The sequence below is a fragment of the Perca fluviatilis genome, unplaced genomic scaffold (assembly GCF_010015445.1).
Source record: "Perca fluviatilis unplaced genomic scaffold, GENO_Pfluv_1.0 PFLUV_unplaced_scaf_1, whole genome shotgun sequence".
In the NCBI taxonomy this organism is placed as follows: Eukaryota; Metazoa; Chordata; class Actinopteri; order Perciformes; family Percidae; genus Perca; species Perca fluviatilis.
In genome coordinates this window covers 489,445-507,157 of record NW_024375502.1, presented here as the reverse complement: position 1 = coordinate 507,157, position 17,713 = coordinate 489,445, and the positions used below count along the sequence as shown (strand labels likewise).

Sequence of the window (17,713 nt, the reverse complement as noted above, 5' to 3'; positions counted from 1 at the left end):
CTATTTCACCTTTCTACATCAAATCCGATTACCTTTGCAGGCCCAGTCCTCCCCTTGGAGAAACCCAGAGATATATGGGGACCAAATCCAGACTAAACGGGAATGAGGGGAGGAATGAAGAACACGCATCAGTAGCCGATATCCCCGCTGGACATTAGAGGAAGGGACCCGACGCTGTGATTGGTCGAACTCTTCTTCTTTAGTTTTATTTTCCCAGCATGCTCGTGGCTGCTACCTGTTTTTAGCCATAAGTTTTAGCTGCCTCCGATCATCAAGAGTTAGACTGAGACGGTTACTGCACGTCAACGAGTCAACTCAAAGCAGTCACCGATTTTCGGAGTAGTTTAAAGTGACAAATCGAATACCGTATTCTGATGTCAAAATGCGTTTCTACTACGCAAAATGCGCACAGGTTGGCAGGTCTGCATATAGTACGTCCCTTTTAGATAACTTTGGGAGGAGTAAAATGTTTTGTGTATAAATATGAGTGTTTTTGCCGAGTAGCAGCCCCTTTCGGTTCCCTTTTTGGGTCCCTTTCGGTCCCTTTTTGGGTCCCTTTTCGTCCCTTTTGGGTCCCTTTTTGGGCTCCCTTCGGCTCTTTTAACCGAACGCTTTTACGTGGCATCGGGATGCCATGAAGCCTTCTCCATCTTGCACTTCCTGTTGTTTTGGGGAAGATTCATGATGCCTCTCTCAGCTGTAGAGGGGTTCCCTGCGCTCGCTGAGTGTAAGGGAGAAAAGAGAAAAAGAAAAAAGACTATCTCTGAAAAGCGGCTTTGAATACCTCTGTTAAACAGTGGCCAAAAAGTGCTCTTCTCTCTTAGTTTGCCCAGACGCCTCTTTCGCAGCGTTTTGGGGAAGATTTATTTGCCCTCTTTGACACCGAAAGAGGAGATTACCTGAACTCTTATGAGTGTGGGAGACACAGAGCCAGGAGGAGAAAAGAAGCAGTTTAAATACCTCTGTTAGAGCGGAGGCTTTACCTTTATTCCTTTATCTTTACTCTTTATCTTTATCTTTATTTTTATTTTTATTTTTATTTTTATTTTTATTTTTATTTTTATTTTTATTTTATTTTTATTTTTTTCTCTGGGATCGTCTTGCCTGCTGTCGGGGAGGGTTACCCCACCTAGGGGTTAGTGACTCCTCTTTAACCTTCCGTTAACCTCCTGTTATCTCCTAGTGGGAGAGACCTCCTGTTATCTCCTAGTGGGAGAGACCTCCCTGTTATCTCCTAGTGGGAGAGACCTCCTGTTATCTCCTAGTGGGAGAGACCTCCTATCTCCTTAGTGGGAGTGCATTTCCCTACCACAGCCTGGTCAGAGCCTGTGAGCACCTATGTATATATATATATATATATATATATATAAATCCAAGGCTGTGTCTCATTCTGCATCCTTCCATCAGTCCACTGTTAACGGTCACTGACCAACTCCCTGCTGTAGGGCCACTTTGGATGGTTAGTATTGTCCCAAAAGGAGCACTTGTGTAAAAAACCCTTACCGGAAATGACGGGCGGGATGAGCGTGAGGAACCAACACATGTGAACGCGAATTTTCCAGCCTGCCAAAAATACCGCTTTCCTGTATGCAAATGAGTAGCGGCTGCCGCTCACGCCTCTCAAAATCTGAGGAAAATCTTTTAAACTGACCTTCTGTTGATCTCATAAAAAGACCGCGATCGGGTGGCCGGGTTGGTCCGGCTGGTAGAGCAGGCTACATATACTCGAGGGTTATACCTCCACACAGAGGTCCAGGGTTTGGACCTGACTCTCTCTCTCTCTCTCTCTCTCTCTTCTCTCTCTCTCTCTCTCTCTGTCTCTCTCTCTCTCTCTCTCTCTCTCTCTCTCTCTCTCTGCTCTCTCTCTCTCTCTCTCTCTCTCTCTCTGTCTCTCTCTCTCTCTCTCTCTCTCTCTGTCTCTCTCTCTCTCTCTCTCTCTCTCTCCATCTCTCCCTCTGTCTCTCTAGGTAGTCCTGTCCAACGGTCCCACCCCGTCATCTCTGATGGCTTCCTCAGCAGAGAGTTGTCCAGACACGGGAAGATAGTCTCCCGCGTTAGAAAGATCCTGTCTGGATGTAAGTCTCCGTTGCTGAAGCACGTGGTGTCTCCACCGTGACAGCTGTATATGATACTGAACCATCGGGACGAGGAGTTGAACCTCCGGTTCCATGTTAAAGTAGATGATTATGAATAACGTGATTTTTGCAACGTCATCAGAGATGAAATGTTTTGGTTGTGGAGAGGTGGGCCACACGGTGAGGGCCTGCCCGAGACGAGGTGATCCTAACCTCCCGGTCCGGGGGAGGGCTGGTGCCGGGCGGGCCGGGCCCCCCGCCTGGGTACCGAGGAGGGCTGCTGGTGGTGCCGGACGGGGGCGGGGGCGATGCTCCCCGGGCCGCGGGCGGTGTGGTGGTGTGGAAGCTGCGGCCCCGGACCTCAGACGACGGGTGAGTAATGGCCAAGCTACCCCAGTGTTGTGTGAATGAAGAGGGGAGGGTGGATGAATTTGTGGGTGACAGGGAAAGGCGTTGTGGGGAAGAAAAGAAAAAGAAAAAATCGGGGGGGTATTGTGTGGACGAAAAGTTGAGGTTTTGGGTGTAGGGAACAGACAGGTGAGGAGTAGGGAACAGACAGGTGAGGGTGTGAAACAGACAGGTAGAGGTAAACACACATTGTGTGCTAAACAAACGAGTAGGTGTGTGAAAAACAGCTAGGTGTGTGTAGAAAAACAGCTAAGGGTGTGTGTGAGAGGTGTGTGTGTAAAAAACAAGTAGGTGTGTGTAAGGGAAAAACAAGTGTGTGTAGGAACGAACAAGTAGGTGTGTGTAGAACAAACGGCTTTTGTGTTAGAAAAACGAGTAGGTGTGTGTAAAAAGAGGTGTGTGTAGAAAAAAGGGTTAAACAGACAGGTGAGGGTTGTGTAGGAAACAGACAGGTGAGGGTGGTGTAGAGTCTGCAGCAAAGGGAAATTTGAGGTGTAAAGGGTGAAGTAGTAGAGGAGGTGAGGAGTGTGTAGAAGGTGGACAACAGGTAAAGAGTAGTAATGTAAAGTTTTCAAGGTGTAAAGGAACAAAGACAAGGTGAAAGGGTGTGCAAAGGAATGAGCAGGTGAGGGAGGTGTGTAGGGAATTTTGATGAGCAGAGTGAAAGGAGGAATGTGTAGAGGGGAGATGGAGTGAAGGGGTGTGTGAGGTGGGCAAGTGGAGTTTTGGGTGGTGTGTGTAGGGGAACAGACAGGTGAGGGTTTGTTTAGGGAACAAACAGGTGAGGGTTGTTAGGGAACAGACAGCTGAGGGGTTTGAGGGACAGGGAGGGGAACAGACAGGTGAGGGAATCAGACAGGAACAGGACAGGAAAGATAGCCGAGGGGGGGGGGGGGGAACAGACAGGTGGGAAAAAGAGGAAAAAATAGAAAGACACACTGAGGTGGAAACAGACAGGGGGGGGGGGGGGGGGGGGGGGGGGGGGGGGGGGGGGGGGGGGGGGGAGGGAACAGACAGTGTGGAACAGACAGGTGGAAGGTGTTGAAACAGGGGGAAATGGAAAGGGTGGGAGATTGGAACAGAAAAGGTGAGGTGGGGAAGGAGGGGGGGGGAAAACACAGGTGGAGATGGAGAACGCAGGGGGAGGAGAAGTATAAAGAAGAGAAAAAAAAAATCAGCAAGGAAAAGGACAACGAAGGAAAGGAGAACCGGCCAAAATGAGTGGAGGGAAGAGGTGGGGAGAGAAAGAGGATAAGAAGGTAAATGGAGGGAAGATGAGGAGGAAAAGGACTGTGGCAGTCAACAGCCCTGATTGACTCCTCCTTTCAGTTGGTCGGTATACAGGGGAGAACTGTAAAACAGGTACAACCACAATGTACAGTTCCTCCAGAAACAAAAATAAGCAAAACAAAACATAAACCTTGGAAGACTATTTTGAGAACAAAATATGTTTTGTTGATCTCAATACGAGATCAGATGCATCTTTAGAGGTGAGAGAGGCTTCACTCTACCAGAGTTTTTACAGGCTGAAGAAACTGTTTCAGAGGATCAAACCAGAGCTTTAAATGATGGAGACAGTGAGGAAGACTCAGGGTCCGGCCGTTTGTTGTTGGTCTTCATTGTTGTGTCATTTTTTTGTGTGTCTCTCCTCACATCTGACATAATGAGTAATTTTAAAATCTCCACTCTTAATATAAACGGGTGGCAGAGTGTGTGAAAGAAGAGGGCTTGCCTTGTTGAGTTTTAAAACCTAAAGGAGTAAATATTGCCATGTTGCAGGAAACCACAGCGCATTAATTTTAAAAAGAGACAGACTGGAGGAGGGAATGGGATGGGAGGTGGTGCTAAGTCACCTTAGCAGCATAGCGGAGGTATAGCAATCCCATTTGTACAAGAAACTTTTACCAAAGTCCCACACTGTAGACGAAAGAATAAAGGGCCGACTCTTGTAGTACAGAGCCCATGTATGAAGTTTTAATCTGGTTTTATAAATGTATTACGTTCTAACTCAGAACCTGATAGAGTTCTTTAAATGAACTCCAGTACGGTTTTAAGTGAGTGTAACCAGAGGAGTTTTATTTTGGGGGGGATTTTAACTGTACACATGATGATGTTTTAGATCGAAACCATAACGAACCACACGCCACTTAAACGAAGCTATACGCAGCGCTGATGGAGTACACACAGTCTCAGACGTCTGAGAGACCGCCATGGCCAGCAGAGGTATACGTGAGTCCACAGCAGAGAAAACAGGTTGACTATGGCTAGATTAGACAGGTTTTATTGTTTTAAAGCACCATCTTTAATGTTTTTAAAGGGTGTAGTATATTGCCTGTCGGTTTTTCTGATCATTCTTATGTGTATTGTGATGTTTATCATTGCCAATATTAAACCCGGATCTGCGTGATAGTACCTTTTAACACGGCTTTGCTTTTTAGATGCACATTTTAGGGATGTTTTTATTTTTTTGGAATGGTTTTAGAGATAGAAGGAAAGATTTTAGTTCGTTGAGGCAGTGGTGGGACATTGGGAAGGTTGAGGTTGGGAAGGCAGCTTTGTCAGCAGTACACCTCAATGTTTCTCGAGACATTGCCAAGTTCTATGAAATACCATCTGAGATATCTATAGTGACATGCAGGGTTCTGCAGAGTCCACAGGAAATCGAGGCTGTATTGAGGACCTCAAGTCTAAAAAAGCCATTCTTGGCAGACCTGCTGGGCATGAGAGCAACAGGGGCAAATGATCCGTCCAGGGTCCAGACTGCTGCTTTAATGGACTCTCCAACCAACTAACTAACTAACTAACTTCTTTTTTAGTCTGAGAAGAAGAATGGCCAGAGTCAGATGATCCATGCTCTGAGATCAGCAGGAGGGACAGCCGTTAACGACAGCATCACAGATCCGACAGAGAGCTGGTGGACTTCTACTCTGATCTCTCCAGCAACCGTGCACAATCGAGGGATGACGAAGGCTTTCACCAGGTTCTGCAGAGACCCGCTCCACCGGTTTTGGGACCCGACAATGTGGGAGCTGGAGGTGCCCCTGACCGGGAGGAGGAGGTGTTCAGAGCTTCACACAAAACTGGAGGCCAGTCTCTCTGTTGTGTGCAGACACACAAGATGCTGTCTAAAGTCCTGTATCCAGGCTGAAGATGGTATTGGAACGGGTCATTCATAGGACCCAAACATACTATGCCTGGCAGGTCCATTGCTGACAAATGTGTCACCTAATTGGATATTTTGACAGTCTCTGGTTCATTAGGGTAGACACTGGTCTGGTTTCTTTGGACCAGGAAAGGGCGTTTGACCGGGCTGAGCTACCGTTTACCCTGTGGAAAGTTCCCAGAGGTTCGGCCTCAGCCCTGGTTTCATCGCCAAGATAAAGGTAATGTACGCGTGAACATTGAGAGTGTGTTGAAGATAAATGGAGGTTTGTGTAAACCCTTCAAAGTAAACCTGGGATAAAGCATTGCTCGCCGCCCCACTCTGGGATGGTATACGCCTTTATCCATTGAACCCAGCTGCATAATGCCGCACACTGGCCTGTTTTTACTGGTTTTACTGCACCTTTACGTACAGCCCACTTACACCACATCATAGTTTTATAGAAAAGTCCAACAAGATGTGGATATTTTAGGAACGCATTGTTCAGATGTTTTACAGTCATTTCTGCTGCCAAAGTAAACTGGGCCAAAAGTGAAGCCCCTGGCAGTGGGGAGCTGGGCTGAGGCCTCCCTCTGCTTCCTCTGGGGGTTGACCTGGAAGAGGGGGGTTAAAGTACCGTGGGGGTTTATCTGGGGACCAGAGAACCATGGATAAAGTAATGCCGCAACTGAAACTTTAAACAACCAGGTCTATCTGTTTGTTTGATTTTTGCTGGGAGAAGTTTATCCTTAGACTTAGTTAAATCTAATTGCTATTTATGATGTGGTTACAAAGACTACAATGAAATCATATATTTCATTTTGAAAATGTCCTTAAAGAGTAATGAATATTTTGTTTTGTTTTGCCTTTTAAAAGGTTATCAACCTAACTACTACTACTGCTAGCTACAATCTTCTACTACTACTACTACTGCTACTACTACTACTAACTACAATCTTCTACTACTACTACTACTACTACTACTACTACTACTACTAATTCCTCTGCTTGTATCTACAAATTAAAATCTATCTAAAACAAACTAAACTGGTGTGAAAAGAGTCAAAATTTCCTTAGATCCTTCAGTCCTTGAAGAGGGGCGCAAGTTTGGGCAAGAGCTGAAGTGTAGACCATACATAACTTGACAAGTACTAAAATACCACAGCGATTCAAATCACCTTTGAATAACCTCACCATGACTGAAAGTACATTACTGTGTGGAATAACATGATTTAACACCTAGAGACACCTAATACACTACTGCAGAACCTTGAACCTGCAGCTGACTGGAAGAGCATCTAAGCACACAGTATGACAGGATGCTGCATCACATGTAGTCAAAATAAATTGAATTACCAAAGAAACCCAAAACAAACCCACAACAACCGGTCATGTTACTCATGCGAGGGTGACCACAAGGCAATCAACAACACAAATTACGCGACGATAAACAGGAGCCATGGCAGCCACTGCTTTTCTCCAAATCTTTAACAACTAAAGCAAGCAGTAATAGCTATAAAATAATTTCACTAAAATGCTGAAAAATCCATCAAACTTACCAAAAGCTGCTCATCATGTGAAGAAAAATACATCCACCTTTCTTTCATTAACTTTACATCTAAAAATCCAAACGAATTTGGAGCTTATACAATATATAAAATACATATGAAATTGATAAATATATTTATTTTAGAAATGAATATATACGCCTTTAATTATAAAATATAATTTTCTGATTCTGACAATCTCTTGCTGGCTGTGACGGCCCACCTCTGATCTACAGATCGAGTCATAACAATGAATATTCTGATTAATAGTGGATGGCTTGTGGGTGAAATAACGTAGAAATAACGAGGAAACTATAACTGAACATAGCAGAGAGCAGAACAGACTATGTGCATTTACACATTGTTATCATTAGATGAGTGTCTCATAGAAAAAAAATGTATGCACAGTGTGACAGGATTACGGCTGCTGGTGCCACTGCCACACTATCATTTACAGAGACCCCAACAATTCCCCCAAGAGCAAGCATTTGGTGCAACAGTGGACCTTTCTGTATAAAACATCAACATTACATCTCTCCACACACATATATTGTGTTTGCACTGCAGGAACTAGGAAAAGAGCATTTTGAGGGACTTTTTGAACTTAAAGTCGGTACTCTCCGGCACAAGAGGAACTTTGTACAATAATTGGACCAGACGTCAGTGTATGTCTCTGATCGATCACATGAGCCATGCAGCACCGGCAGCTGACATTGTAAACCTCTAGCTAACTAGTCTGCTGAAAGAGTAGATTAATGCTTCATCCACACACTCTTCTCACGGCGAAAAGTAGGGCTGCAGCTATCGATTATTTTTAATCGAATATTCTACCGATTATTCAATCGATTAATCGAGTATCGGATAAGAAACACTTAGTAAGAAATACTTAGTAAGCAGCAATAGTAAATATTTATTATTGCTGTTTCTACTAAAAGACAGGTTTCCTTTTTAGAAAAAGCAAAACATTTTATTGCCAAATTCCAAGACCCTTAAAAAAAAAAATACATTACAATAGTACATTTCTGGTGGCCCAAATGATAATATTTTTCACCCCATTCCCCTTCTTTCCTCTGGCTCTTTACACTGGATATGCAAAAGAGCTGTTCACTGACCAGAGGGTAAATGTGACTGTACGAAGCTTACAGCAGGGCAACTACACTGTTCTGGGGACACGTTTTCAGAAGGCTAATACACAGTGAGGAGCATAGATATATCTATGGTGAGGAGAAAGAATAAAGAATGCATGATGACGTCATTCACGTGCATATTAAGTAGCCATGCTGGGGAGGAGCCGGTTTGAACCGGCAGCAGCTAAGTTTCCAAAGATTAGAAGCAAACTAATAAACAGTTAGACTACAAACCGACAGCTTTCATTTTAGCTTGTTGGTAAAATATTGCTATTAGCAGAGTAGCATGTTGTAGGCTAGTTGTGTAAAACATCGCTATTAGCAGAGTAGCATGCTGTAGGCTAGTTGTGTAAAAATATCAAGCTATTAGCAGAGTAGCATGCTGTAGGCTAGTTGTGTAAAACAGCACTATTAGCAGAGTAGCATGCTGCAGGCTAGTTGTGTAAAACAGCACTATTAGCAGAGTAGCATGCTGTAGGCTAGTTGTGTAAAATATCGCTATTAGCAGAGTAGCATGCTGTAGGCTAGTTGTGTAAAACGCACTATTAGCAGAGTAGCATGCTGCAGGCTAGTTGTGTAAAAACAGCACTATTAGCAGAGTAGCATGCTGTAGGCTAGTTGTGTAAAACATCGCTATTAGCAGAGTAGCATGCTGTAGGCTGTTGTGTAAAATATACGTATTAGCAGAGTAGCATGCTGTAGGCTGTTGTGTAAAACAGCACTATTAGCAGAGTAGCATGCTGCAGGCTAGTTGTGTAAAACAGCACTATTAGCAGAGTAGCATGCTGTAGGCTAGTTGTGTAAAACATCGCTATTAGCAGAGTAGCATGCGTTGGCTAGTTGTGTAAACAGCGGCGGCCGAGAGCAGCAGACGTTAGCTACCTTGTGTCGGGTTGGCTCTGCGGAATGGATGAGTACACTGGAGGTTTGTTACAGAGGTGATGTAGCAGCATGTTTGCAGCTTAAAATGATCCCAAACTTTCTGTCGTTTTCTCTCGCCTGTCTCTCCTCTTAGACCCTCGCTATTTTCGTCTTCCTTCATTTGTAATCTGGGCCGTCAGTCTTGTGTTTATATACTGTCTGTGCTTGTGTCCGCAGAAGCGCAAACCTCTTGTGCGCTAGTAATAATCCTCCGTGCGGAAACACAGTGAGCCGTACAACCTTAATTACATTGATTTAACGAAGCTTCGAGGCAAAGAGTTTTGCTTCGAGGATTTTTTGTAATCGAATTATTCAAGTTATTTGAGGAATCGTTTCAGCCCTAATAGAAAGCCCATTGCTTTGTGCTAAACTAGGCTAAACCTCTCCTGGACATTTCTGTCGAGTTGAAACTGACTGGATCCCGGGAAAGAGGGAAAAACAGGATGTTTCTAAAAAACCACGGACAGTGCCTTTAACAAACAGAGATGTGTCCAAACTACATCAATTACTAACAAAAGGGAGAAATCATTTTAGTTCTTTAAGAGATGTTCTCCTTTAAAACTTACTACACAAATATCTCCTTTTTATTCATCAGTGATTGTACCTGAGAGTGTCCAGTCTCCAGAGAGGATCCTTCAGTCCCTCTGACAGTAGCTTCACTCCTGAGTCTCCTGGATTATTGTAGCTGAGGTCCAGCCTCTCTCAGATGGGAGGGGTTGGAGCTCAGAGCTGAGACCAGTGAAGAACAGCCTTCCTCTGAGATCAGACAGCCTGACAGACTGCAAACACACAGAACAACACACAGGAACCCTCTGTCAACACGGGGAGCTTGCTGTCCAGGTACATTTTGGTCCAGATTAAGAATAAATCTTTAAAATCATCTGTGGTATTTATTTATTCAACAACAAAAGTAAACAATCATCATGGAAATTAACTCTGACTCTAGAAATGAATAATTACATAATTAATAACTACTGCCCAAGTTTATCATATCAACAGACACAAAGCTTCATGTTAGCCGTTTTGTCAACTAAAGTTAACCAGACTTTAAATGGTCATCAGCTGAATGGGTTAATGAATCCTGACCTGAGAGTTTCCCAGTGTGCAGTGTGGACTCTTCAGTCCATCAGAGATCAGCTTCACTCCTGAATCCTGCAGCTCGTTGTTACTCAGGTCCAGCTCTCTCAGACTAGAGGACTGCGAGCTGAGAACTGAAGACAGAGCTTCATAGCTTCTCTCTGTCAGTTTACAGCAACTCAGTCTGGAGAGACAACAGGAAGGAAACAAGTTATTTATGTTTAACTCATGTTGAAAGATATCAGAGTATTTATTGATGAATAAATCCCACATACAGAGCTTTTTTGGAGGCTTTGACCACTGGCAGGAGCCTCAGAAGAGCCTCCTCTGAAGCAGAGTATTTCTTCAGGTCAAACACGTCAAGATCTTCTTCTGATGACAGTAAGATGAAGACCAGAGCTGACCACTGAGCAGGAGACAGTTTATCTATGGAGAGACTTCCTGAACTCAGGGACTGTTGGATCTGCTCCACTAGAGAATGATCATTCAGTTCATTCAGACAGTGGAACAGATTGATGCTTCTCTCTGCAGACAGATTCTCACTGATCTTCTTCTTAATGTACTTGACTGTTTCCTGATTCGTCTCTGAGCTACTTCCTGTCTGTGTCAGCAGACCTCGTAGGAGAGTCTGATTGGTCTGCAGTGAAAGACCCAGGAGGAAGCGGAGGAACAAGTCCAGGTGTCCATTTGGACTCTGTAAGGCCTTGTCCACAGCACTCTGGTAGAACTCTGTTGATGTTCTTTGTTCTTCTGTCAGCAGGTTGATTACAGAGGTGTCGTTGTCCACAGCACTCTGGTGGAGATGTTTTAATTTTTCTCTGAAGAATTTAGGCAGCCATGATGATGTTTGTTCTTCTGACAGCAGGTTGACTCCAGAGTTGGTGAAGGTCAGATGGACATGAAGAGCAGCCAGAAACTCCTGAACACTCAGATGGATGAAGCTGAACACCTTGTCCTGGTACAGTCCTCTCTCCTCTTTAAAGATCTCTGTGAACACTCCTGAGTACACTGAGGCTGCTCTGATATCGATGCCACACTCTCTCAGGTCTGATTCATAGAAGATCAGGTTGCCTTTCTGCAGCTGCTCAAAAGCCAGTTTCCCCAAAGACTTGATCATCTTCCTGGTCTCTGGACTCCAGTGTGGATCTGTCTCAGCTCCTCCATCATACTTGATGTTCTTCACTTTCGACTGAACCACCAGGAAGTGGATGTACATCTCAGTCAGGGTCTTGGGCAGCTCTCCTCCCTCTCTGGTCTTCAACACGTCCTCCAGAACTGTAGCAGTGATCCAGCAGAAGACTGGGATGTGGCACATGATGTGGAGGCTTCGTGATGTCTTGATGTGGGAGATGATTCTGCTGGCCTGCTCCTCATCTCTGAATCTCTTCCTGAAGTACTCCTCCTTCTGAGGGTCAGTGAACCCTCTGACCTCTGTCACCATGTCAGCACACCCAGGAGGGATCTGATTGGCTGCTGCAGGTCGTGTGGTTATCCAGAGGCGAGCAGAGGGAAGCAGATTCCCCCTGATGAGGTTTGTCAGCAGCACACCCACTGAGGTGGACTCTCTAACATCAGTCAGGATCTCAGTGTTGAGGAAGTCCAGAGGAAGTCGACACTCATCCAGACCGTCAAAGATGAACACAACCGGGAACTCTTCAAACCTGCAGATTCCTGCTTCTTTGGTTTCACTAAAGAAGTAATGAACAAGTTCCACCAAGCTGTACTTTCTCTCTTTCAGCACATTCAGCTCTCTGAAGGTGAATGGAAATGTGAACTGGATGTCCTGGTTAGCTTTGTCTTCAGCCCAGTCCAGAGTGAACTTCTGTGTTAAGACTGTTTTCCCGATGCCAGCCACTCCCTTTGTCAGCACTGTTCTGATTGGTTCATCTCTTCCAGGTGGGGCTTTAAAGATGTCTTCTCGTCTGATTGTTGTTTCTGGTCTGTCTGGTTTCCTGGATGCTGTTTCAATCTGTCTGACCTCATGTTCAGCATTGACCTCTGCAGTCCCTCCCTTTGTGATGTAGATCTCTGTGAACATCTGATTCAGAAGGGTTGGGTTTCCTGCTTTAGCAATCCCCTCAAACACACACTGGAACTTCTTGTTTAGTTTAGATTTGAGTTTACGCTTACAAACTCCAGCTGGACTTCCTGAATGAATACAGAACAATGAAGATCAGTAAGTGATTTATAAAGAAACATGAACATACTTTGACCCATCTCTGGAGATAAACGTCCCATTAGTCCAGCATGTTCAATCTTTAGAGAAATCCTCTTACTGCTCTGCAGACGGTCAGCCAGCTCGTCCTGCTTCATTCTCCTCAGGAAGTGCAGTGTGATCTTCAGAAATGCCTCTCTGCTCCTCCTCTGCTCTTCATCCTCATCCTCCCTCTGACTCTCTGAGCATTCTGGGTAATCTGGACTCAGAAGCTTCTGGATCTTCTTCAGTTCATTCTTCACAAAAGTGAAGACGTTCTCCTCCAGCAGCTGGAACAGAAGATTATATGAATCAAATTAAACTGAAATAATGGAATCAAACATCAGATACATGCTGTATGGACTGACAATACTCTGGACTAAAACCTTCAGCATGTAGATGATTGTGAACTGAATAGATGTAAAAGTAGTTGTTGTAAATGTACAGACCATAAATATGGAGTCCAGGTGTGTTTGATGCTGCTGGGCAGACTGACCACTGGGAACCTCTGAGCTCTCCTGGTCCACTCTGTGGAGGAATCAGGAAGAATTAGCTCACATCATGTCTGTCCACACAGAGACACACAAGGTAATTTCCTGTGACTTAAAGTGTTGATAACAACATTGAATCAGATGGTTTCCCCTGACATTAAAGTGTTGGTTGTAATGCTGACCGCATTGTGAATCAACAGAAAGAACTAAGAAGTAAACAAGGGCTACAACATGGTTGGCCTAAAGAACTCCTACAGCAGCAGACTGGTATCATGAGGCCAGGAGGTCTGCAGCTTCTGTGGTCATGGAGCCTAATATTTGTAGGTAGAAGAAGTTTGGGGAGTCAACAGTGAAAAACCTTCAGTTGGCCTGAAAACGATTTTGGCAAACCATCAGCCGACTCAGGAGGGGGAAGCAGAGCTTAGATGGCCTGTTTGTAGTCGGGGAGAACTGCTGACCTGGACTGAGGATACTGTTGAATGGTGGTTCCCTTTTTTTGCTTCCCCTTTTTGACTTCTGATCTGACATCCAACTGGCAAACCCACATCCAACATTTGGGGAGAATTTAGCATTTTGACCAATTTGGGTCAGGGGACTTGAAGGGGGAAACAATGTGGTCATGAATCCACTCACTGAAACTTGGCTTTAACTTCCAGACTCAAATGGCAGAGGTCTTCTCATGGCATATAGTGTCCTGATCAAAAGCGCTTTTGCACACATCTTTTCTGGGGCAGGTGCATCAGAAAAGGCAAAGGTTACCAGCAATACTTGTTGAAGAAGTCCCAGTATTTGCATGCGTAATGGACAGTGTGCAGGACTTCTTCAACAAATAGTGTCCTGACCCAGGTGACACAAACACTTACCCAGGGTCTCTGGTTCTCCAGGAGGGATGTGTAGTTACCCCTGGAAGGGGCACTCTGAAGCGCATACATCCCAACCATCCCCCTGGTATTCCCAGTTGGAGAAGAACATTTGGGAAGAATGTTGCCATTCATGATTTTTAGCCTACCCTATGGCTATGGGAGATTTAAAATGCTTTTTAATGGGGCTAAAACACCAGATAATATTGGACCAAACCAGGTCACTGGACAGCTTTCAGATGTGAGAATATAAATATATGTGAAGAAGAAAGATGCTGAAAATAAATTCCAAAACTTCTCTGGATACATAAAAGTTAAAACATGAATCAGCAATATTATAATATTAACAGTTTACCTCTTTCCAGCAGAGGAATGTTGACCTTTAAAGTCAATGAGATGATCATGTGACCAGTCACTCTTGAAGGACACACAGCTGGGTTCAGGTTCAGCAGAGTCTGGTCTTTGATGGATCCTGTTACACAGAGAGTAAGACCAACAGGGATGGAAATTCACTTTTTATTATTCAGACACAAAAACTGCTGGAGATTCAAGAAGCAACTAAAACAAGATTAATACAAAGAAGTTCAATAAACTATACAAAAAACTGGGTTAAAATGCTAAAGCACCAGATAAAAATCATAAAAATCTGGTCCTGATAGAAAAACACATTTATTGAGGGTCACATGTTCAGTTAAAGTCTTCCTGCATAAAATATAATAGTAATGTATGTAGGCCTAATTATTAACAATTGCATGCCAATAATCCCAAACTCAATAAAAATATATTTTGAAATCAGAATAAAAATATTAAAAAATATTTTTGTCTGAACAGAAAGATATTTTGTACAGAAAAAGAAGAAGAAAAGAGGTCCCACTCTGTAGCTAAAACAGAGACCAGGTGAAAAGAGGAGCTGCAGCAGTGAGAGAGAGCTGTGCAGCACAACTAAAATATGGTGTTTTTTGAAAATTAAACCATGTAAACCTATTCTGGTACAACCTTAAAATACAATTATGAACCTGAAAATGAATATAATATGGGCGCTTTTAAGGGTATGCCATAATGTCTTTGGGTTGGTAGAAGAATGGGTGATCTGCTAACGGAAATAGACCGCCTTAGCCTTGCACAGTTCAGCTTTTTAATTTGGCTAAAACACCAGATAATATTGAACCAAACCAGGTCCAATATTACAATGAGATCTACAGTTGAAGACTGGTCTTACTGGACAGCTTTCAGATGTGAGAATTTAAATATATGTGAAGAAGAAAGATGCTGAAAATATATTCAAAAATTTCTCTGGATACATAAAAGTTAAAACATGAATCAGCAATATTATAATATTAACAGCTTACCTCTGTCCAGCAGAGGAATGTTGACCTTTAAAGTCAATATATTGACCTTTTGACCAATCACTCTTGAAGGACACACAGCTGGGTTCAGGTTCAGCAGAGTCTGGTCTTTGATGGATCCTGTTACACAGAGAGTAAGACCAACAGGGATGGAAATTCACTTTTTAGTGTTCAGACACAAAACCTGCTGGAAATACAAGCAGCAACTAAAACAAGATTAATACAAAGAAGTTCAGTATTATTTATATTATGGTCACACTTAAATACAATTTATATTATGGTTATTACTAATTAATTACATAATTTTCAATCTAATTTCAAGTCAATTACTTAATTACATTACAATATTTTTTGCACTATGGCTACGTAACTTTACTTAAATACTTTTTATATAATGCCACTTTGTATTCATTCAGTACTTTTTGCACATTGTTTGTTGTTTACCTGTTTGTTTGGTTGTTTGTTGGTTTGTTTTTATTGTGGAAAAACTGCTGCTGTCACAAGTGAATTTCCCCATTGTGGGATGAATGAAGTACTATCTAATCTAATCGAATCGAATAAACTATAAAAAAACTGGGTTAAAAAGCTAAAACACCAGAGAATATATTGGACCAAACCAGATCCAATATTTAAAGTCAAGAGTTGAAGAATGGTTTAATTGGACAACTTTCAGATATGAGAATATAAATGCATGTGAAGAAGAAAGATGCTGAAAATAAACTCCATCAACTTCTCTGGAAACATAAAAGTTAAAACATGATTTAGGAATATTATAATATTTACGGCTTACCTCTTTTCATCAGAGGGTTGCTCTCCTTTAAAGTTAATATCGCGTTCAGGTGAACTTCTTAACATTTCAATTTGCAGCTTCTGCCTTTCAAGTCTCTCCATCTCTACATCTCTCTCCTCCATTTCTACTCGCCTCACCCTTAAAGGTCTTTTTTTTTAAAGTAGTGGTATCTCCATGGACTGGGGACTCTTCATGGACACACAGCTGGGTTCAGGTTCAGGTTCAGGTTCAGGTTCAGATTCAGATTCAGGTCCAGGTCCAGCAGGGTTTGGTCTCTGATTGATCCTGTTAGAAAGAGAGGAAGACCACTTTTTAATCTCCAGGAACAGATGCTATTCTATATATTTACATGTTTAAGTGTTACCTGCCTCCTGCGTTTTGTTCTCCTTCAAATAAATAGGGATTTAAAGAGGTTTGTAGGAGACTAAATGCAGTCATTTATGTTTTGATAATTGGAATACAACAATTTCTTTTTACCATTCTCACCTTCTCTCTCTGGCTTTCTGCATAATTTTTTGGAAGTTGATTTTGCACTGTTGTATTTTTTTGCTGTGTAAAAGTAAATAATTAAACTTCTGCAGTGTGATCCTGTGGATTTTTCTCACCACTGTCCCACCAAATGATTGCTGAGAGTGTGTTCTACACCTAATCTATTTGTAGAGTGTCCTGATTAGGATTGGACACTACAAATAACATGTTAATGAAGTTGAACACAGAGTTGCCTTTGATCTGTTTGACCTGTTGCCCTCAGGGAGGTGCTACAGGTGCATCAGAGCAGGACTAACAGATTCAAGAACAGTTTCTTCCCAAAATCCATAACCACTTTGAACTAATCCCCCAACCCCCGGACTTTCTTCTAGCCACCTACTGTGCAATATTTAATATTTAATATTTCTGATAACACGATAATTCTGTGCAATTCCATTACTGTGCAATATTGTTATTTCACACTGCGTATCACACTGTATACAAACCATATTTATCTTTCTATTTTTTATATATGTATATTGGGTCTCAGAACTGTGCACCTTACCCCCCTTTTTCTTTTGCACTACTTATATTATATTATTCCATGTTGTTATATTTCTCTTATGTACATGTTGACACTGGATAAGGAGTTGCTTCAAACTGGTTGAACGTGTGTATAATGACAATAAAAGGCTTTCTCTTCTATTCTAAAGAAGCAGGAATAGTTCATACTGGAGGAGTGCCAGCTCATAGTGATGCAGTTCCATATTAGTTGGTTTAGTTAGAGAATGAAAGAGCTGAGTCATGTTGTCTCCACATCAGTCCTGTCAGTGAATAGAACGACCGACACTAACTGCTGCAGACAGATTTCTGATCTTCAACACAAGAGTCCTTAACACTTTCTCAGGAAATAAGAAGTGAAGTAGAAACATTATATTTAACATTACAGAGCCAGAAACTAACCCTGAAGAGACCAAAGACTAACGTGTTGTTAAAGTATCAAACAGCAACTTACAGTTTCTTCAAACAGTCCAAAGAGTTGATGAAGAAGAGTTGATGAAGAAGAGTGTTACTCCTGGAGAGAAATCTCTGACACAGGTGAGCTGTTTCCTGGAATGAGTCCCAGCTCCACCTGTCAGGAAGCAGGCAGGAAGGGCTGCAACAGGAGCAGATTTTCACAATAAAATGAGATTTGGACTAATGGAGCCAAGACTGAGAATCAATCTCACTTTTCTGTCCTGTCAGTGGTTGTTCTAGGTTTTGTAGA

General features: G+C 42.8%; 1 protein-coding gene across 1 annotated transcript in view; it reads right to left on the bottom strand.

The window, feature by feature from the left end:
* The window catches only part of LOC120554977 (NLR family CARD domain-containing protein 3-like), a 291,821-nt gene extending 275,669 nt beyond the window's left edge, over positions 1-16,152 (bottom strand). The window contains 3 exon segments of the mRNA XM_039793824.1: positions 14,198-14,314; positions 15,192-15,308; positions 15,979-16,152. Of these exon segments, the coding sequence (XP_039649758.1) occupies positions 14,198-14,314; positions 15,192-15,308; positions 15,979-16,100 (356 nt within the window). The 5' untranslated portion in view covers positions 16,101-16,152.
* Positions 16,153-17,713: the final 1,561 nt, after the last annotated feature.